This window comes from Phyllopteryx taeniolatus, chromosome 16 (genome assembly GCF_024500385.1).
Source record: "Phyllopteryx taeniolatus isolate TA_2022b chromosome 16, UOR_Ptae_1.2, whole genome shotgun sequence".
Taxonomy (NCBI): domain Eukaryota; kingdom Metazoa; phylum Chordata; class Actinopteri; order Syngnathiformes; family Syngnathidae; genus Phyllopteryx; species Phyllopteryx taeniolatus.
In genome coordinates this window covers 12,679,141-12,701,179 of record NC_084517.1, presented here as the reverse complement: position 1 = coordinate 12,701,179, position 22,039 = coordinate 12,679,141, and the positions used below count along the sequence as shown (strand labels likewise).

General features: G+C 38.9%; 3 protein-coding genes across 3 annotated transcripts in view; 2 read left to right on the top strand and 1 right to left on the bottom strand.

Annotated features, from left to right (window-relative positions):
• baiap2l2a (BAR/IMD domain containing adaptor protein 2 like 2a) overlaps nucleotides 1-8,079 on the bottom strand; it is a 47,736-nt gene extending 39,657 nt beyond the window's left edge. Inside the window, exon 1 of the mRNA XM_061749869.1 lies at nucleotides 8,019-8,079. The gene's annotated coding sequence lies outside the window, so the exon portion shown is untranslated. The remainder of the gene's footprint in view (nucleotides 1-8,018) is intronic.
• Nucleotides 2,188-12,643, top strand: fam20cl (family with sequence similarity 20 member C, like). The gene is made up of 10 exons (XM_061749875.1): nucleotides 2,188-2,615; nucleotides 3,770-3,948; nucleotides 6,476-6,554; nucleotides 6,668-6,760; nucleotides 7,701-7,816; nucleotides 7,914-8,094; nucleotides 10,033-10,142; nucleotides 10,344-10,425; nucleotides 10,904-10,963; nucleotides 11,436-12,643. The coding sequence occupies exons 1-10, from the start codon at nucleotides 2,188-2,190 to the stop codon at nucleotides 11,692-11,694; spliced, it is 1,587 nt and encodes a 528-aa protein (XP_061605859.1). The 3' UTR covers nucleotides 11,695-12,643.
• On the top strand, nucleotides 12,572-22,030 carry LOC133466301 (nuclear body protein SP140-like protein). Its single transcript, XM_061749862.1, has 15 exons — nucleotides 12,572-12,856; nucleotides 15,455-15,629; nucleotides 16,995-17,567; nucleotides 17,681-17,797; nucleotides 17,877-18,010; nucleotides 18,410-18,448; nucleotides 18,529-18,571; nucleotides 18,756-18,908; nucleotides 19,001-19,140; nucleotides 19,949-20,017; nucleotides 20,127-20,254; nucleotides 20,490-20,607; nucleotides 20,692-20,766; nucleotides 20,858-21,001; nucleotides 21,085-22,030. Exons 1-15 carry the CDS (start codon nucleotides 12,722-12,724, stop codon nucleotides 21,157-21,159), a joined length of 2,118 nt encoding a protein of 705 aa, XP_061605846.1. The 5' UTR covers nucleotides 12,572-12,721; the 3' UTR covers nucleotides 21,160-22,030.
• Nucleotides 22,031-22,039: the final 9 nt, after the last annotated feature.

Below are 22,039 nucleotides of genomic sequence, written 5' to 3'. Positions count from 1 at the left end.
TGATGTATTATGTGCTTGTGCAAAACAGACAGACGGAATTGTTGCCTTTGCGATGTGTAAGTGCAATTTCTTGGCTGAGAAAAGGACACTAACAATTAACTTAAAAATCAGTATGCTGATAATTTACACATACAGTACATATTAAAAGGAAGACTGCATATGACACAATCTCTAATACAAAACATGGCAACATGCACACACAGGTTACGTGACAGAATGCAATCAAAGCACATATTAGTTAATTCTGCACATTTCACTCTAAAATGCCAGATGTCATTCTGGAATGAGTTTGTCTTATTGTCCTTGGTTTGCATTTTGGTGTGGTTGCCTGCCTGCTTGGTGGATAAAGCATGCGGACGCTCCAATTAGGTGTCAAATTATGGGTTATTTCCAAGCAACCTACATTAAACTGCAACAGCTGTTTTGTGCTCTATTAAGAATAAGGCTTTAGATGACATAATAGATGACAATGAAACATTACATATTCAAAATATAAGATATGTTTAATCAATTAATTAATTGTGTCAAGTCTGAAAATACAATATTTAATGAGATATGGTTTGTTCGTATTTAAAATATCACCAATTGAGAAAAATCCATCACTTATGCAGTATTGATGGACTTAGAATTTTAAGTTTAGAATTTTAAATGGTTAAACACTCAAAAATGACATATAATTTTATACAAATTATCCACTTTGAGTGATCAGATTGTACAGCACATATTGACAAAAATAGTTTTTTAATATGTTTGTACACCCTAACTGTGTAATGTCATATAATTCACTGCAGATTTGAGCACCGGCCTAGACTTCTGAGACCTGCAACAACACTCATTATACATTCAGACCCAAAGCAGTTAGCTAATTAACTGAAACATATAGTAGTTAGGTGGCAGCATTAAATACACTGACCTCTTTTTAATCCTTTAGAACAAGAAACGCTGAAAGAGACAAAATGAATCATAAGCCGTTTTTTATAGATAACAATGGATTTTTATGAGCTAGATGTTATGATTACTGTCCAAGGAAAGGATAATATTTTGTGTTATAGTAACACTACATTGTCATACTAATGGTGCAGCTTCTACTCTGTGTTTATCACTCCATTCATTGACAGATGTGGTTAGAGATCATTTGTGTGCAGGTCACAATGACACAGGTCAGTGCAACATGTCTCTCCTCTGTTTGAATTGAAGTGTGCCATAACAAACAAGCATGACTGCACACCATGGTAGAATGATCAGAAAAATCAGATATCGGTCTCATTAGCCGAGGAAGTAGGGGAACAGAGAGTGGGAGAAGAAATAAAGGTCTTGAAGGGAAAGAGATGTAAGTAATTCCTTCTGCCCGCGGTACCCAGGGGAATATGGGAGCAGCAAGTTCAATAATTTATTGATTTTTTTTCAGTGAGCTCTTCCTATCTCATGCCAATGATATATATACACACACACACACACATACACACACAAAATTAATGCCTGAGTTGCTCATCAACTATAATCATGTCAGTCTAAACCAGTGGATTTACAATTCATCTCTGGATACCATGTGATTTATATTCTTCTGAATGTTTACTTGTGTGTGAGCTTATTATATTGATAGAAGTAAAAGTCAACAGATTTTCATTACCATACTTTATATTATAGTCTATTTAGATAGGGAAATTATTTGCTCCAGGGCTCAACAACCCAACCCAACCCAACAGATTTAAAATGGAATTTAATTCAAATCATGTCTGTCTCAGCATTTAGACACAAGATGTTCCCATACAAGTCTGAGCAACATTAAGGTAGAGGTTTCTGTGCTGGTCCACTATTAGTCTAGACCACTAAAATAGATGATGCAAGTCACCATGGCAACAACTGAGACACTTCTCACAATCAGAAGCTGTTTAAGGTCAAACTATTGTGTAGTGTTTCTTTAAGTACTGAGGGTGAAAATGAAATCTGCTGTTGTGGCTCGGAACAATTTCATGCTGACCTTACAATTTACTGAAGAAAAAGGAGAAAATAGAAAATAGTTCAATCAGACACCCAGTTGGGGGGGGGGGGGGGGGGGGGGGGGGGGGGAAATAAAAAAAAAAAAGGAAATATTTCATCGTGATTAGGTTTGAAGTGGGCAGGCCTCAACAGCCCATTTGGTTTTCAAATGTCTCTCCTTCTGTTCTTCCCTTTCAATTTTCCAGCATGGGGAGACGGAACCTAGGCCCATCCACTCGTTCTATCTATCTTTGCCTGGCCTGTCTGTCCCTTGCTCTGCACATCATTCTAGCACTCTTTTGTCTCACTGTCCTCCAAACAGCTTGTGTCCTTCCCAATTCATCTTCCTCCTCCTTAAATCCAAGAACATATAACCAGAACCATCAGCCCTCCTCGTCACATAAACTATCAATAAGTTCTCAGAATGATGCCATTGCCACAGGGAAGAAAATGATTGGCAGTGGAAGAGTAAATCAAGTCATCAAGGGGGCCTCGAAGCTGGAGGCACTTTTCAAGCACCCACTGTACAATCTGCCAGAAGTAGGGTTGCTGGAGGAGGACTGGCTGCTAAGGGTGAAGAAAAACGAGCATGTGGGTGATGACATGGAGGAAGACATCTATAGTGACAGTCATTGGTGAGTGCAATACTGGAAATGTTCAACTGATATTGGATGAGAAATTGGTTTTATTGGACAGTAAAACAGTGCTGTAGTTTTGCTGTTGCGTAACCAACCTGAGTGGTTGGTGGCCTACCATTGTTATTTTTATTTAATTTTTACGTCAAACAGTTAAAGATTTTGTCTCTCCCTAGCTAAAAAAGACCCTGTAAACTGAAAAATTTTTTTTTTTGTAAATTTGCCATTCCCCACCAACACAGTTGAATGGCAACACGGTATTACCGGGTTTTAAGCCAGGGAGGCTTAGCTGCTGCCAAGCCATACGGTCTATAAAGTTAACCGTACGCATGTTGTGTTTTACAATACTTACCTATGTTGACAATTTATGACCTGTGGATGAAATAGCAAAGCTTGTGGTCATTGTCGCCAAAATGTGCGCGAGCGATTGGCATCGCACGCTGGTTATGCTAAAGTGAATGGGAGCTCCCCTGTTTTTATTTGGACCCACATACCCATTCAGCTCACGTTCCCGATTAGTGGGCCAACAATCCAATGAACACTTGGTGAATTCTGCTTCACATTGAGAGTAAGACCACATCAAAGGATCCAAAAGCGACTTTGATATAATTGCTTGGCCGCCACAAAAATGTCGTGATATCGTCAAGCACCAATCAGAGCAGAGATGTTTTCCATATTTAAATGACAACGATCCAATCAGAGCAAAGGTTATTCACATATCAAATATTAATGAAAAATTCGGTCGTCTCAATTGCCTGGTGTAATAGATTAAGAATGCAATAGCTTGAAAAAGGGCATCCTGGGCATTTCCTACCCAAATTATCTTGCAAACCCGATAAAAATACATGAAATATTATGAAAAATTAAATAAAAATGTTGATGGCATTGGGCCTTTAAGGCCTTTTCACACTGCACTTTGTTTTCACTGCGGGGCAGCACACAAGGATGAGCGCGCCCCAGTGCAAGATTGCCCATATTTCGAAATGCTTTCATTAGCAGCCTACCAGGAAATGGATGTGGCTTCTGACATTACACACACACACACACACACACGTAAAATGTATTCAGAAAAAAACCCTCTGAATTCACTTTACAGGGTCTTTAAGGTAACTTATATTGGCATGATGTCTCACCAACAAATGTCTCCCTGAAAGGCAGAGTACGGGTCAAGAAGAAGGCTACGACAAAGTCTCTTGGACCAGCGACGCAGAGACACACCCACTCTGGTTGCAATTCCACTTGGGCATTACTCGGTGGAAACTATACAACAGAAAGGACCTCACTGTGGCAAAGATGACTCATTACTTGGCAACGCAACACATCCTTGGAGCAGGTGAGAAAAGATGTTGTGCAGTGATGACAGGTGAGAGGTGAGAATAAGTGTCGTAGTGAAGAGTGCTGATTTTTTGTTTCCCCATTGTAGGTTGTTTATGTGCTGTGTATTGTATACTACAGCAATGAAGTGAAAAAAAGAACAGATTTATGCACCGACTGTAGCGTTATATTTTAAATGACATTGCATCATCAGATTAGGTAAATGCTTGTAAAGTTTGCTAAAGTTTATCCCCATTTAGTATTAAATATTTAGTTGTCATTTTGGTTTAAAAGCAGACAGACATTATTCTGCACTTCACTTGTGAAACCTGCATTGCTCAACAAAGCAAGAATACATTTAGCAGCTGACCTAGCTGTTAACCATGATGGTCCCAGAAGTGCTTAGTTCGCATCTAATTATGATAATTCAGTTTCTTCTTCGTTAAACAGAAAAACTAAGTCACCACCATGCTTCTTATTTCATTTGGACTCATACAGTATGCCTTTATGGAAATGAGTTTAGTCTGTGATGGAGCCGAAGCAAGACAGGCAAATCACAGTTTTTTGTTTTGTTTTTTCCCCCCCCCAAACTTAATGGAGACAGTAAAATGTGCCAAAGTTTACATTCAGAGCAGGGAGCCCTTTGAAGATTTTTTTAGAACAAAAATAAAAGACAGACAGCCAGGCAAGGCAGACCCTTATGACAAAAGTGTGCAAGATGAAACTGCATGATGTACAATTGGACTTTGCTATACTGTTCACTATACATTAAAATTGTATCATTTGGTCATCAAGGAATTCAAATTATTGTCGGGAATAATTTGTCCACAGAGCCACAGACTGTTTGGAGTATCACTATGTCAGAAATACACCGTGCACAAAGACACACATCTCAAGCACATTCATGACTTTGTACATTCTGGATGAACTCATACGTAAATAAAGGCTTGTTTTGTGTTTGTTGATTTCAGGCAACATGCTCACACTTTCAGCACAGTGCAGAGTACAGTAAATTATATATTGAGAAGTGTATTATGCAATGAAGATTGAAGCTACAAGCTGATTTGATGTTTTTGCAGTACCTCTCTCTCTAACTGATAGACCTAGAGAAGGCTGCTAAATATTTCTTTACTGTAGGTTATACAAATACAGTGGATACAAAAAAAAATCTACATACACCACTTGCAATGCCAGTTATTTGTGATATATAAAAATGAGACAAGGATAAATCATTTCAAAACGTTTTCCACCATTAATGTGACCTAAACACTGTACAACTCATCTTAAAACCAAATTAAATTGACAGGGGAAGTACAAATAAACAACTGAGATAATGTGGTTAACTGGGTATATGGCTGTGTTCAAAATTAACTAATCACATTCAAACTCATATGGGAGTCAGCACACACCTGCCACCATTTAAAGTGCCTCTGATTAAACCCAAATAATGTTCAAATGTTCTAATTGCTTCCCTTGACATTATTTTAGTCACATCTTATTGCACAAGACATGGTCTGCAGAGATCTTTCACACAATTAGAGGAATCTCTTTGTCCAAATGTATCAATCAGAAGAAGGGTACAAAAAATGTACAAAGTAGCGACAGTCTTCATCAAGTAGAGAACATATGGCACAGCAGTGACATTACTAAAAACTGGATGTCCCTCCAAATTTGAAGAAAATATGAGAAGAAAACTTGTTAGGCAGGCTGCCAAGAGGCAGACATCAACATGGAATGAGCTGCACTTCCAAACAGCAATCATTGTTAGCACAAAACCTTCAGGCTTCTGCTTGAAAAAAAACAACAACCAAAAAACGAAACGCCTACTCAAACAGCTGGACTTTATTTGGGGTTAAATCAGGGGCACCCTAAATGGTGGCATGTGTCTGCTGACTCCCATTTAACATGTGTTTGAATGTTATTGGTTAAGTTTGAACACAGCCACATCCCCAGTTATCAGAAGGTGTGAAGACTTGTGCAACCACATTATCTCAGTTGCTTATTTTTACTTCCATTCTCAAAAAGATTTCTTTTTTAAATGATTTATCTTGGTCTCGTTTTTTATATATACATCACACAAATCTGGCATTTGATAAGGGTTCTGTAGACTTTATATCCAATCTACAGTAAATGAGAGCTAAATTACATTCTTCTATGATGTTTTATTTGTCAAGATTACATTTGGAAATACAAACCATGTTTGACATGTGGCAACCGAAGCAATCTTTTTTTTCCCCTGAAATATGTGCCTTTGTGCAGAGGAAATTGACTTGCTTGGGTGAGAACCCAAGGAAGTGTCTTGATTTACAAATTAAACTATTGACTAAGGACTGATTTTCACATACTGTGATGCAGGTTTAAAAGTTTAAAATCATTTTTTTATTGCCATGAGGTCAAACTGTGCGTTAGGCCAACTTTGCTGTCAGAAGATGAGGAAAAACATCAGAATTTCAATTGTTAAGCCTCCAGTTTTTCCACAATATGAATGGTATGATTCATTTTTTAGGACATGAATCAATCAATCTTTATTTTCCTCTATATTTCAGTTCAAAAGTCAGGAGGCACTCAGCTCAAACTGCTGGTATCTTTCCCAAACTATGGACAAGCTCTGCTCAAACCTAGAAAGTAAGGCCACTATGTCATAATCCATCCATCCATTTTCTGTACCGCTTATCCTCACAAGGGTTACTACTAATGCTATCCAACATTCAACTCAGCATGAGTGTTTTCTTTTGTAGACAATCCAGAGAAGCAGAGACAGATGTGAACCTCTTTTACTTCTCCGACTTTGAAAGACACAATGCAGAGATCTCAGCTTTTCACCTTGACAGGTACCAACAAAGTATTTCTCTGTGAAGCTTCAACCATGTTGTGAAGTGAAAAGAAAATCACTTGTGTAATTTACCCAAACAAAGCAGAGGGCCTGATGTGAAGACCTTGTACTTGTATTCTTTCCAATTCATCTTTGTGAATGGCAACTGCTGCTGCGCATGAATGACATCCAAGTAGATGTCAATTCTATGATGGCAACAGTTCCACCCTGGAATTGATCATTTCTATTTCCTAAGGGAAATAAAAGTTTCAAAATCTCAACAAAACTGAAGTCCGCTAAGCATCCCCCCCAAAAATGTGTTCACCCCAGAGGTACTGCTATATGACAGTGAAAATGCAATAAATGAATAGTTCATAATTAGTGTAACTCAAACAGCTGGACCGATTTCTGTGAAACTTTGTTTAAGCCTGTGACATTAACCAAGGAAGAAAATGTTGATGTGAAACAGTTGACAGCAGACACAACTGCCACCTACAGGACATGTGTGTTCTGCCTCAATGAATGTCTGTTTTTCCCCCCCAGTGTTTTATTTATTTATTTATTTTAATTATTCTGATCTCGGCGGCACGGTGGACGACTGGTTAGAGCGTCAGCCTCACAGTTCGGAGGACCCGGGTTCAATCCCCGGCCCCGCCTGTGTGGAGTTTGCATGTTCTCCCCGTGCCTGCGTGGGTTTTCTCCGGGCACTCCGGTTTCCTCCCACATCCCAAAAACATGCATTAATTGGAGACTCTAAATTGCCCGTCGGCATGACTGTGAGTGCGAATGGTTGTTTGTTTCTATGTGCCCTGCGATTGGCTGGCAACCAGTTCAGGGTGTACCCCGCCTCCTGCCCGATGACAGCTGGGATAGGCTCCAGCACGCCCGCGACCCTAGTGAGGAGAAGTGGCTCAGAAAATGGATGGATATTCTGATCTCTCTGTGTTGCTGTCTCTCAGACTGCTGGGCTTCAACAGAATCCCCCCAGTGGTCGGTCGTCTCATCAATGTCACCAGTGAGATCAGAGAGATTACCATTGATCGCAAACTGTCTCGCACCTTCTTCATTTCCCCTGGTATGCTCCTGCTGTGGGATTTTGTTACTCTCTCGCTCCCTCACACTAAAGACACTTTAATGTCCTACCACTAAAATGTACCTTTGACTCCCCCTAGCGGGGAATGTGTGTTTCTACGGTCAGTGTGACTACTACTGCTCAACAGAGCACCCACTCTGCGGTCAACCTCACTCACTGGAGGTATCTTTGGCGGCCATGTTACCTGACCTCAGCCTTGCTCCACGCAGGTCGTGGAGGTCACCATGGAGACGATCATACAGCCGCACCAAACAGGCCCAGTGAGTACTCCGCCTGTCGGATAAGTAGAACTCTATCACATTGCTTGCTTTTTTAGAGAAATACAAATTGAACTGTGAAAATTTTAGAGTCCCTTGCAAATTATTTAAGACAGTTTTTCAAAACCTTCATTGAACCAAGGAACATCTATATTAAATTACAAAAATCTCACGGCACACCACCGAACAAAAATGTCACAAAAAAGTACATTCACTGAAATACAGTAATGATGATCAACTCAATTTCCTCACACATTTACCTTCGCTGTGTGAAATCCGGGCCAGTTTATTTGAACAAAAAGCTATTATTCCGTTGTATGAATGGCAACAGGTGGATACTGATGAAGAAATTCACAGCAACAATAAATAATCCAACAAGGAGTCTGCTGTGAGGATGTAAATTTAAGGAAACGTGCCAGCAAGGGTGAACTGACCAAATGAGAACCTGGGTCCATGTGTTGGAGATAACCTCAAACAATGAAATTGGTCTGTCTCTTATAAAACAAGATAAAAGGAATTAAGGCAGTAATTTAGGAGACAGGAAATAAACCTATAGATACTGTAGCAAAAAAACATTGATTGGGTGAAATGCAAATACTGGGAACACAATGGGGTCTCTGTTTAACCTGTGAGAGAGTGGGGTCTCCGAGACCTTTCCGGGGTTTGTGTAAACAATAGTTGAGAGTCTGTGTTCTTGTCAGGGTCCAGTATCTCACTAGGGCGTGTGCGTGATATAAGGAAGAAAGTGAGATGCATTGAAGAAGTATGGCATGGGGCCGTGGCCTAGAGGCGGCAGATGGCCCAAAGGCACACAAATATGTTTGTATTTATATTCTCTTCTATAATAACTCAGATTTTCCTCCTCAATATACAGGTTAAGTGTACTTTCTGTCATCCAGTGGAAGAGGACTCAGTTTATCTGCCTGTCAATCTATGAAATACTATCCATCCATCCATTTACTGTACCAGATGAACAAAAATACATTAGAAGAAACAAAATAATACTTTTTACTTTTTAGTTCACGGTCGCTGGGTGCTGGAGCCTATCCCAGCTGACCTCAGGCGAAAGGTGGACTACACCCTGGTCATTAGTCAGTTGCAGGTCACATATAGAGACAGACAACCACAGACTCTCACATTCACACCATCACTGAGTGGGAACTAAACCCAGTCAGGCAAATGCACCACTACACTACTTTTTTTTGGACCATTTAAGTGGAATTGGAGAATGTAGATTTTGAATGATCTCTCACGGCACAGTATTGTGCAGCGGAACAGTGGTTGGGAAACTGATTTTAGGTGTATGAAAAGAGGAGGCAATGTTAGTAAGCATTTAAGTGAATAAATAGTGAATTATCAAAAATATTTTTGTTTTATTTTTACCTCTTTGCTTACACTGAAATGAATGTATAACATAATTTGTTGAACTTCTACTTACATGCCTGAATCTTAAAACTGAATCACGGTATTCTAAAATGCTGTCAAAATATGTAATTAGTATCTAAAGCTATAGTGTGTGAATACGATTTGCGTCATCTCCATCTCCATAGGTTTTGTTTGTTTTTCCTGTGATCTAGCGCTAGCCTTTTTAAAGGCAGATTAAATCACTTCCTTAGGAAATAAATTTGATATGCTGTAGTTCATGCTGTTATTACAATACTGAAGACAATGTATAAAAGAGATGCACACCAACCACGATGAAGCTAAGTGTTGTTTAAAATAGCAGTAAGAAAGTCTTCATGCTTTTGTTGCTCTTGGGCAGTCCCTGCAGTTGTGACAGACAATAAACTTCCTGATTGCAGACAGTGTATTACATTATTTTAAGTTGTCATTACTATAATGTGTGCATACTCTTTTGCTACTCTCGGTAGAAAAATTTGAAATTTTCATTGTTAAATTTAACCACTTCATGTCTAATATTGAGTGCTCTTGTTGTGCCAGGTGGGAAAAAGACCCAGCCTACTGTGACACCGTCAAAGAGACGCCTCCTTACAACCACGGCACCAGACTGGTGGATGTTATAGACATGGCTATATTGGACTTTCTCATGAGTCAGTCTCTGCATTCTCAATTCAAGCCAATACTTTTAAATTCAAGGGAGCTTCGCAATGTAAAGATTACATTGCAAAGCCATTTGTTATTTAATATTTAAAAGAGGTCATGAAAAAATGGGAACAATGACAAAACTTGACATTGCATGAATTAAGTGTATGCTAACAAAGTCTAAATGGATTATTTTTTATTTTTTTAAGGCAACATGGATAGACATCACTATGAGACATTTGAGAAATTTGGCAATGAAACTTTTCTGCTGCATCTGGATAATGGACGAGCGTAAGTACACACTGTACCATCAATTATACATCAGCTAAAATTATGATGAACATGAAGTCAATAAGCAACAATGCATCAACACACCTTTTACATCAGATTGCAAAACTTAATTTGGGATTGGCATTTGCCTACATTTTCTACATTGCTTTATTGCAGTGTTGTATCGAGCAGAATACTGCTGCATGGAGGAGTTTGTCCCTAGTGTAAATGTACAGTAGCTCAACCTTTATAAGTAATGGCATTTTGTTCTTAATTACACTGAATTAACATTTAACATTTTGCCTCCATTGCTTCACTATATTGTACTCCATTTAACCACACAATCTACAAATCAAACAATGTTTATTTGATTATTAGTTGGTCAGTGAATATGAAAAATATTAATATATCAAATACATTAAGGTCTAACAATCCTGGACAAAAAGCTATAAGTTTCTATGCACAGTTACTTAATAGTACTTATACTGATATTTTGCAGGTTTGGACGTCACTCTCAAGATGAGCTATCAATTTTAGCTCCCTTACAACAGTGCTGCAGGTAAAACTTAGTTTGCACACTTAAAAGTGCAAAAAGTATGCGCTTGATACACTATATGGGCAAATGTAATGGGGCACCTGGGTCTTACACTGACCGAAAGTCACGAAGAAAGAGTTGCATTGAGAACAGCGTCCTTTCTATATGATTTTGGACAGTGTCTGCAAGGATTTTTGTCCATTTAACTCCACTCATGTTGGTTCGCAATCCCAAGCATGCCTTACTGACCTGAAAAGAAAACCGCATTGTCCAAACTGTTCCCACAAAGTTGGAAGTATATACTTGTAAAAAATTAAAACAACCCTAGTAAGTTCGAGTCGCTGGTGAATTGTTTGATCAGTGAATTTTATCCATTGTTTTTTGTTGTTTATTTTTACTATGAGAAAATAGTGGGATTTTGTTCGAAGAAGATATGTGCTATCAAAACATTGTCCTTTGACTGCATTTTCTACTTGCTCTCTTCCTACCTGCACAGAATCCGTCGCTCCACCCTCCTTCGTTTGCGTCTCTTGTCCAATCCAGTATTCCGCCTGAGTGATGTCATGCAGCAGTCGCTGGCCCAGGATCCTCTTGCAACAGTTGCTCCTCTTCTGTCTGAGCCACACCTCGCTGCTTTGGACCGACGCTTAGCAACTGTCCTACAGGTGGTGGAGACCTGTGAGGAGCACCGGGATGATGTCATTTTCAATGACTTGGGAAGATACGAAGAAGTATATGAGCATCAAACAAAATAAGTCAAAAACAATAATCTGACTGATTTAGTAAATAAATTTGAGTAAAAGAGGATTTGAGAAGAGGCTAAATATAGTTTAAAGCAAACAATTGCAAGACGTTACAGTACAAATAAGTAGATTTTTGAAGCATCTATGATTTACTTAAATATTCGTTTTCCTCATTATGTTTTACTTTTACTACATTAGAAAACATACTTACCTGTACGTTATTTTGTCGAAATAGGCTGGTTAGTTTTTTCAACCCGAGTGGATGACGACACGATGTAAAAAGTCGTAAACAGAGAACCGCACCAAAAAATTTTAAGAAATAAACATTTTTACGTATTCACTTAAGTACATTTCAGAGTTTATACTTGTTTGAAACAATAGTTAAATAAGTACTTCTGCTTTTACCAGTCTTTTTCTACACAACTAGGCCTACTTAGTACAGACTGTGAGCACTTTTGCATTAATTGCCATAAAGATTTTTAACTTAGAAGCTAAAAATACTCTGCGACAAGGGCCTGTAGTCCAAAAGAATCGGAAAAGAACTTAAACTTTAAATTTTTTTAGCCTATAAGATTCAGTACTTTGAAGTAACAACTGAATTGCAAGCGTTACTAGTCTTGTAAAACTGCAATGCTGTCCCCTATCGGTGATTAATTGACGTTCAGTGTCAACTACACGTTCTTAAAATTTTAAGCCTTCAAATCAAGTAGCGAACCACGCCAACATGTGGACGATATGGTCGTATTCCCCGTTCTTAATAAAACGAAAGGATACCTGTACAGCTGGAACGCTTATCATTTTACAACGAGGAGGGTGAGTGGAAAGTAAGTCCGACCTTTACTTTCACTTTCCAAACGTCACCGACCCCGTGGGCAGTGCATGGGTGGTGACTTCTCCTCCTCGGACGTGTCTTTGAGCGCCATTTTAAATGTTTTCAAAGCACTGCAACGCGAAAATCAGGTGGTCTCCACAAAAAGTGTCACTGACCGCCGTGAATAATTGACTTGCTCGGGGTGACGGCTAGCATTTTTGTAGCTTGATGGATTTCCCGGGAGACGAAGAACTACGTCGGTTTTTCCACTGCTCCAAGACAGAAATGTCGTGCATGGAAAACCCGCAGACTTTTATACGTCAACTCAGGGATTACGATCTGATTCCGGAAAAATTCTACAAGGTGAGGCGGAAGAAGCCGTTCCACACCACTGCACCACATCCGCCGGTGGAATGATAATACATGCAAAATAAATACAAGTGATGGATTACCGTCTGAGTTTGAATTATAATTTATAAAACTGTTTTTGTAGCATCAAAATCAAACATAGTTTAAAAAAAAAGAGCTGTCCGTTTTTGCGCATTCTGGCACGTTTTGCAATAAGCCTCCACTTATAGTACATGTTTCTGCATATTTTTACGTGTCCTTGGTCGCATGTAATAGTAAGAATTACCTATCATGATATGTATTATTAGTTTGGTATTTAAAAAGGGCGTTGAAACCTTGGAGTTGTGCAGGAACATGCACAGGAACATGCAAAACGTGTGGTTCTTTGAAAACGGACACACAAACTTTCAGTTTTAAGTATATAGATTTGCTTTTGGTGGCCTTTCAGGGTCACATGACCAATGGCGTGTCACTTGATTGGGTGGACATTGGGTGAATTGCGAAATGACTTCGCTTTCTTGGTTAACCCTCTGAATTTGAATGTAGACCCATTCATCCATTTTCTGTACCCAATGTATTTTATTTTATCCTTGGGTTCTCACCCAATGTATTTTTTTTACACCTTTTTGCGCTCTTCAATTGGTTTACACTGATTGTTTTCAAGATGTTGAATTGTTATACACGTATTTAATTTGAGATGTTAAATTTTTTTAAGTTTGAATTTTTGAAAACCACAATATTTTTGATGTTTTTTAAAATTCAAAGTTTGACTTTGATGCTAAAAATCCAGTGTTAACAACTCTAATTCAAAATCAGGTGGCATCAATAAACTTCCATAAAGTGCATCACTTACATCAGCACAGTGTTAATGGCTGTGACTTTTGATTTAGTAATACCATTTGGTTCAAGTTGAATTCTAACAGCAGGTAAAATATACTACATTCCGTTAAGCATACATGCAAATCTGTCGCCTTTCGGAGAAATTCGCTGTTTTGAACTCAAAATAGGCCATTTCCGTGACTCATACAGATCCGATGAGTTTTTCTGATGGGGAGGGTTCGCCGTCGCTGTCGTCATAGGCTGTTTCGCACTCCTTCAGCGCCGGCAGCTAGATCCATTCCACACATCCACCATCGAGACAGATGTAATTGTGAATATTATTACGCGGCGGACTAATATGCTGGCGCATCGGCCTAAGGTTCCGCCTGTGTGGAGTTGACGAGACCAGAAAAAAAAACACTTCCGCCACTTCTGCTGTTAAGAAGTAACGGTACTTAAAGTTAAATGTATCAAGCGACGGAGCAATGTTAGGATTATGTCACAAGACAGAATGAACTAACTTCAAATTCAGAAATGGTCAATATAAACAGAAAAATATTGTAACTAATATTTTCCTGGAGGATGCATTTGGGATTAGCCTTTGAAGTTGGTAATAGTGAAAAACGAAGTGAAACAGACAAAGATTTTAGTCAATTCTTTTCCAGAATGAGTGCTTAAAGAGGAGGATGCTATTCATGTGGCACAGCTTGAAGCTGGCGTCAGATGCAGGTGGAGATGGGCCTGGCTCAAGTTGGAGGCCAAAACAAAAAAAGCAAAGAAATGTACTTGAGCCGTGTAAATAAATGTTTTTCTGCATGAAGAAAACTTGTTTATTTTATTGTACTCTTCAGTGTCTTCCAGATTGCTTCATTTATGTTAAAATCAAAAACATTCTCTGCGGGAGCCCGGTGGATCCCCCTGGCCCACCCCTACAATGTTTTTTTGTTTTTGTCACCTTTTTCATGCCTTTGCATGTCTGGTTAAGGGGTGGTAAGGTGTCTTACAAAGTGTTGAACTAATTGGCTTGAGTACAGTATTTGACTTGTTCGGCATTGATACAATATCTTATCTGTTTTCAGCATTTAACCCATTCCTGAGGAGCAGTAGTGCAGTAATTGTGTAACAGATTAAACAACAGTACAGTGTACAGTTGTGCTCATAAGTTTATATACCCTGGCAGAATTTGTAAGATGTGTCTTAAGGATCCTCAGTGGCTTGCCATGTCTCTACACTATTAATATATGCTGTGTGTGTGCGGGTGGGTGTGTTTTGTGTTTATATGTTGGGATGAGAGGGGTGGGTTCTTGTATATTTCATGCTATTTTAATTGTCTGGTTTTATCTCTGTAATGCACTTTGTGTTGCATTCTAATGTCTGAACAGTGCTATATGAATAAACAATTTTAAAACTGTATGACATCCATATTAATTCTCAATAAAAAGTAAATATTTATTTCAATTCACAACCAGTTAATATTAGTTATAAGGTCAATAAACATGGTCTTTTTTTTAATTTAGGGTGAGCAGCTAAAATAAACCCTGGTTTTACTCTGAAATTGGAAAACTCCTCAAACAGAGAGAAATTGCTTGGGCCAGGGCACGGAAAACAAAGACAGGGGTAACAGGACATTATAAAGCTAAATAAAATACACAGAAATATTTACATTGAAAAAGATTAGATGACGGGAAACCGCAAACACACAGAGACTGCCATCCAATGCTGGGGACTAAACTACAATACTCTTCATCATTAATCTTATGTATATTTTGTATTTTATTTTATTTTTTGGTGCAGAAAGTGGACCGCACCAAGAGCAAAGAGGCCTTGAAGAAAGCCCTCTATGATATTCTGGACTGGTTGGAGCGCGAGCGACCAAAGTCCATCAAGATGTTTTGGAGGTGTGTCTTCAAGGAAACCATCATAAGTCAATACCCCACCCTGCAACAGTTGAGCAAAAGCCTCAAAGATGGTATGACTCATTTACATTGTTGTAGGACTGAAATGGTTAAGTACAGTATAGTTTATAGTATCGTGTAGTCTGTCGTGGATAACCTAGACTCCTTAGTCGAGCAACGTAGCAGAACGTGACTGACCTGGACAACATTTTGAGGTGCCATATGTACTGTATTGCCTGTGTCACTGTAGCTATAGTATAATAATGCAATAATATTAAATAGAGGGGCAAGAAATAAAAGGATTGTGGATATTTGAAAGGCTGTTGGGAATGATCCTCCTATTTTTTGACCGCATTCATGACAGAGACAGACTTACCTCGCTTTGCTCTTTCAGCCACAGGTAATTATGAAATTGTCACAATACTATACTATTGTGAAACACACATATATACGTGTGTGTACATAGAGAGAGAGAGAGAGAGAGAGAGAGAGAGAGAGAAGAGAGAGAGAGAGAGAGAGAGAGAGAGAGAGAGAGATAGAGATGTGGCCGACACATCTGCCTCACAGGACTTGATTTCAAATCCGGCCTCGCCTGTGTGGAATTTGCATGTTCTCCCCGTGCCTGCGTGGGTTTTCTCCGGGTACTCCGGTTTCCTCCGACATCCCAAAAAAACATGCATGGTAGGTTAATTCATGACTCTAAATTGCCCGTAAGTGTGAATGTGAGTGCGAATGGTTGTTTGTTTATATGTGCCCTGGGATTGGCTGGCAACCAGTTCAGGGTGTACCCCGCCTCCTGCCCAATGATAGCTGGGATAGGCTCCACCGCTCCCGCGACCCTTGTGAGGATAAGCGGCTCAGATGATGGATGGATGGATGTGATTGACTGGCGACCAGTTCAGGGTCTAACCAGCCTCTCGCCCAAAGATAGCTGGGATAGGCTCCAGCACGCCTAGTGAGGCTAGGCAGCATGGAAAATCGATGGATGAATATATATATATCCATACAGTATATACTGAATTGGGTTCTCAAAAATGCATTTGGCATATTATTATTATTAGTAGTAGTGGTAGTATTGTATTATTATTATTAATGGTATAGCTTAGCAGTAGTCGGCTGGATCTCGCGTCATTCCTGTCTGGAAACGTAATTTTTGTTGTGAAAGTTAATTTGATACGACATGGAATTTATAGTTGGCTGTCGCATTTGTAACATTGAGGCACTGTTTAAAACTGATAGCAAAAGCTCGAACACTGCGCGACAGTTCAGTTGAGTTCACCCGTGCAGCTCCCTGTCCAGGGGGCCTCAAGTCTTCACACAAGAGTGGAAGCAATCGTTTTCACTTCCTGTAGGTGTAATGTCCAGAAACGTTCGTCCAATTAGATTTAAGTGACCCTGATTTGTATTGGATATTGACTCCTATCTATTGACTCCACCAGGCTCCTTTTATTTGGATACACAACTGTTTAACAGCAAGCCGCAGGCGGAGACCGATGTCAGGAAAAGAAAGGAGCCATCAGAAGATGAAAACATAGAGTGGAGGCAAGAAATCCCAGTGTCAAAGAAGAAATGGAAAAATAACATGTGCGGTGAGAAGGAGCAGCCCTCCCAATCGTCTCTATCACCAAACAAAAGTCTGTTTAACAACAAAGGACAGGTGGAGACTGATGTCGGGGAAAGAAAGGCGCCATCAGAAGATGATATCGTACAGAGGAGGGAAGAAATCCCAGTGCCAAAGAAGAAGAAACAGAAAAACAACGATGTGTGCGGTGAGAAGGAGCAGCCCTCGCAATCGTCTCTATCATCAAAGAAAAGTCAGTTTAACACCAAGGGACAAGAAGAGACCGATGTCGGGAAAAGAAAGAAGACATCTGAAGATGAGAATGTAGCAAGCAGGCAAGAAATCCCAGTTTCAAAGACAAAGAACACACAGAAAAACAACAATAAGTGCAAAGAGGAGAAGGAGCCCTCGCAATCATCTTCCACACCAAAGAAAACGAAAATATGCTTCTGTAAGTAACCTGTGACAAACTACTATGGGATGCTTTAGAATTATATTTAGATTCTATTGTCATTGCACAGTAGTGTCCTTGTTGTTGAATGTTCTTTTCCTTTTTTTTTCCAGCCTCTCCAGTTAAGGGAGCGAAGAATGAGATATGGATGTGGCCCATCTATAAGTCCAACCTTCCTGTGACCTGTGGAAACTTAAAAGGGACTTTGAACAGAGATGGTCTAAGAAAAGGTCACAGGCAAACTGTATTGCATAAATCATACTGTAAAATTAATTGCCTAAAATTGTTTCTGAATCTTTTATATTTTAGGGGAGCCATGCATTTTGTTCAACAAACAGTGGCTCACTCCCCCTGAATTTGAAAAACTCGGGGGAAAGGGTTGTAACAAGAACTGGAAGATAAGCATCCGATGTATGAACACGCCCATTGCAAAGCTTTTGGAGGTTTGAGAATTTGATTTACTACTTTTACTTCACGTCACTACATTTGCGTTATCTGAAGAGATCTGACAAAATTTGGACATAGAAGGTTTCCGCCCAACAGTCACGACCCAATATGTTGCTTTAACTGGCACACCAGGATGTAATTTTATAGGAATGACCTGGCTTGTACATAAATCCCACCATCACCGAGTACCACCGTTTTAGAGACTACAACTGACAGCATTTTATAATTAATGCTTAGGGTGGGGGGGGACTTCTTTCCACGAATGTAGCTAAATTGATCATTATTGTCTTTATAAAAGCAGATCTCTTAATGAAGCTCTTACACTGAGTCTTAATTGGATTGTTTAGTTGCATAGAATAATAATTTTTGGTTGGTTTCTGTGTAATCAACTGCAGGGAGGACCTCTGCAAAGTGCGAACTTCAGACGTAAGAAGGTAAGAACCTACGGCAAATAAGTGATATTTGTGATTTTTTTTTACATTTTTTATTAATTCCTACTTTTTCTTCCTGCTAGGCCAAGAAATTACTCTTCACCACTGATAACGGCACCATTTCAGGTTTGTTGTTTTAGTGTGAAACATCTGAGATGCCAGTATGCAATGCTAACCATTGCATCTTTAAACTGCACTTTACAGGTGAAAAAGCTGCACACAAACAGGTGTTAAGGATTTAAAATGCATTAGTACTAACAATGAAGTAAAATAATTGCATGCATCACATATAGTAATTATATCCCCTCAGATTCCAACCATGAGTTTGAATCGAAAGAAACGAGTGAAGTGCAGCCTAAGGAGATGCCCACGAGTAGCCATACTACAAATACAGACGCTTGGGTGGTCAATGTGACATGTGGAGCACTTGCTGGCAAATTATACAAAAAGCGATTTGCATCAGGTAACTAATCCATGAAATCTGAGCATATGCTTCTTTAAATCTCATCTAAGGTCAGAGAAGTTTACCTCACAGACACCTTCTCTCCTCAACAGGGACATGTGGTAAGAGCATTCGCACCAACACCTGCTGGATGACCCCAGCAGACTTCGTGAAGGAGGCATTCAACGACAAGGATGCCTCCTGGAAGAAAGACATCCTGTGGGAAGGCCAGTCGCTTGGTGTTGTTATTCATGTAAAAATCTACTGCAAACTTTATTTACATTTACAAATAGTGGAAGTGGCAATATGAATCCCATTATTGCTGGTTTGGACACAGAAAGCCTGATTTGACAGTACATACAGGGTGATTGAAAAGTAACTCCCTATTTTAAAATACTTATAATTTATTCATATGTTGTAATATTTTTCTCATTTTTTTGTGTATGAGTGGCCAGCCAGAAGTCCTGACTTAACACCCTGCAACTTTTTTTCTGTGGGGTTGGTTAAAGGAGCAAGTCTATTCTACCAAACCAACGACTTTGGAAGAACTTGAAGGGCGAATACGAGAGTTCCTTGTGAAATCAGTGAATGCGGTTCCCAGGCGGCTTGAGAAACTGGTGGCTAATGCTGGCGCCCATATCCAATTTTAAATAAAACTCCATGCAATACACTTTCTTCTCATGTTTATTTCTTGTAAGAATTATAGTTGAGAAATAAATTACCAGTACTTAAAAATAGGGAGTTACTTTTCAATCACCCGGTGCAGGCTCAGCACACCCTGAGAACTCAAACACAATTATTCAAGGAGACTGTTCAGTTTGAATTTCATATTATTTGGAAATTGTTACTTTGGACTTTTTCTCCCAAAACAGGTTGTAATTGTACTCTCTATATCTATTTTTCCCCCATTGTGGCCCCTACATTCCTTCACAGCTATGAGTAGCTAGCTACCCGATAGGTACATAGCTATCAGTGACTGACATTTGATGCAGTTTTTATTGTTTTCGTGGTGATGACGGCAGACATAAGGAGATGAAAATGCTCATTATGGTTTATTTCAGGAAAACCTCTTGAGGATGCACCCACTGCTGTGTACTTGCAAATTGTGCAGACCAACTGATAGTGATCTGGTAAGATTGTTCTAATTGAAACCCAATTTCCTTTTATCCTTTTATTTCAATGTTGTGGGAAAGATATATCATTGTGTCTTACACTTTAAATGTACTATGTACTCAACAGGAGGAGCAGAAAAACGATGATGAGTGTTGTGTGTGTAAATGTGATGGAGACCTAGTTGTGTGTGACCAATGCCCACGTTCTTTCCATCCAAAGTGCCACCTGCCTCACATTGACAACAGCATTTTGAGGTGATTACAATCCGTCATGCTTGTACAGTACACCTGACAGAGATTCTGCTTGGGTACACTCGCATTTGTTGTACGTCACCAAATGTTTTTTTATTAATGCAATTAATTGCATTTGTCAATAACATTTTGGTATTAAAATAAAAAAATGGGACTGTCATCCGAAGATTTTCCCTGCCAAACGGATGTTAACATTTTTTACACTTAATTTTTGACAGACATGTATTTGTTTACACAGTAATAATAGAACATGGATGTGTACCTTCTGCATCTTCACAACAACTCAAGGGTGGCGCTACTCTGACCAGTTGGAAAGCGATATAGTCCTGTCCAAACAAATATCCAAACACATGCTAGTGAGTACAATACTACTGCCATTATTTTTCGGTTATGGGGTCATGCCTCTGTGTGTCGATAACCTTCCCCTTCTTACCTTTCAGGGGTGCCAGTACCTCCTCCTATATCTGTTTAGTGCTGATGATGAACAACTTTTTGCAACAAATCCATGTGTCCATGTAAGATTTTGGTATCTGTTCTTCTCATCAACAACTCTGTGTCAGAATAATCATCAAAAATAGATCATGTGTTTGTGCTTAACACGCACAGTTGAACGACTACACTGCAGTGGTCGAGACTCCCATGTGGTTACGCAAAATTGCAGAAAAGATCCAGAAGAACGACTACTGCTATGTTGCTGAATTTGTAGATGACGTCCAGCTCATTTTCTCTAACTGTGATTTCTATAACAAGGTGAGATCCGCTGCTGGAATGAAGACTGTTGATCAGGTTTTTTTTTTGTTTTTTTTCAAGCATCATTTTGTGCTTTCTTGCAGGATAAACCTTATTTCCTTACCAAGGGGTCCAGACTGAAAATGTTATTTGATGAAGAGTTTAAGAAGGCCTTCTAAATTCTCAAAGACATGTTTTTGTGTACCCCTTGTAGCCTTACTTAATACATAACCACTGGCCACAAATTGAACTACATATGCTTAATCTAAAGCAAGAATTTCCAAAGATAAAAATGTTTGGTTTTGATAAAAAATGACAGAGAGACTTTTTTAGTATTGTGGTTGTAGTTTGAAGTGAACTGAGATGGAGAAATAATTGACTGATATAATTGTTCTTTTGTGTAAGTCATTCCTATTTAATAGTATTTGTGTAATAGTATATTTTTAATGTATAATAGTATGTTTTTTATTATTTTACTTCATATTTATATAAATGTATGATTTTAGACATTTATACCATACTGTATGTTATTTATTTGCTTCAACCATATACACTATGAGCTTCTTGAAAATAACATATATATATATATATATATATATATATATATAAGTACAGTTTCAGTACAGTATAAGTGAACATTCACACATTTGCAGTTTGGCATTTCCAAATTCACCTAATTCTGGGTTTCATATTTTGAACCTAACGTCTGTTATTTGCAAAAAAAAAAAAAAAAAGTACCTATTCACTGTTTATCTTGGTATATTACCGTGATACCTCCAAAACATTTGTGTGTGTGTGTGTGTGTGTGGGGTGCGTCACTGACGGAATTTCACATTTGTGGCAGGGCTCGGTCTGCGGGTATCCCCCGTGAATAGTGGGCGTTCATTGTATACCAATTATTTGTATTTCACCACAGTGTATACATTTCCACCTTTTAAACCTGCCATGGCTTATGTTGCTGCAAATCTAACCTGCTAATTCACATTACAAAAGGCAAATAAAGAAAAAACTGCTTAGCTAACAGCAAAATAATAAAATCTATCTTTGTAACTTCTATTG

Excerpts from the sequence above, each read along its gene's own strand:
- fam20cl (XM_061749875.1), top strand. The coding sequence starts at position 2,188 with ATGGGGAGACGGAACCTAGGCCCATCCACTCGTTCTATCTATCTTTGC. Across the intron at positions 10,143-10,343 it reads TATATTGGACTTTCTCATGA|GCAACATGGATAGACATCAC; the intron begins GTCAGTCTCTGC and ends TATTTTTTTAAG. Across the intron at positions 10,426-10,903 it reads CATCTGGATAATGGACGAGC|GTTTGGACGTCACTCTCAAG; the intron begins GTAAGTACACAC and ends GATATTTTGCAG.
- LOC133466301 (XM_061749862.1), top strand. The coding sequence starts at position 12,722 with ATGGATTTCCCGGGAGACGAAGAACTACGTCGGTTTTTCCACTGCTCC. Across the intron at positions 17,798-17,876 it reads CAGAGATGGTCTAAGAAAAG|GGGAGCCATGCATTTTGTTC; the intron begins GTCACAGGCAAA and ends TTTATATTTTAG. Across the intron at positions 19,141-19,948 it reads CGCTTGGTGTTGTTATTCAT|GAAAACCTCTTGAGGATGCA; the intron begins GTAAAAATCTAC and ends GGTTTATTTCAG.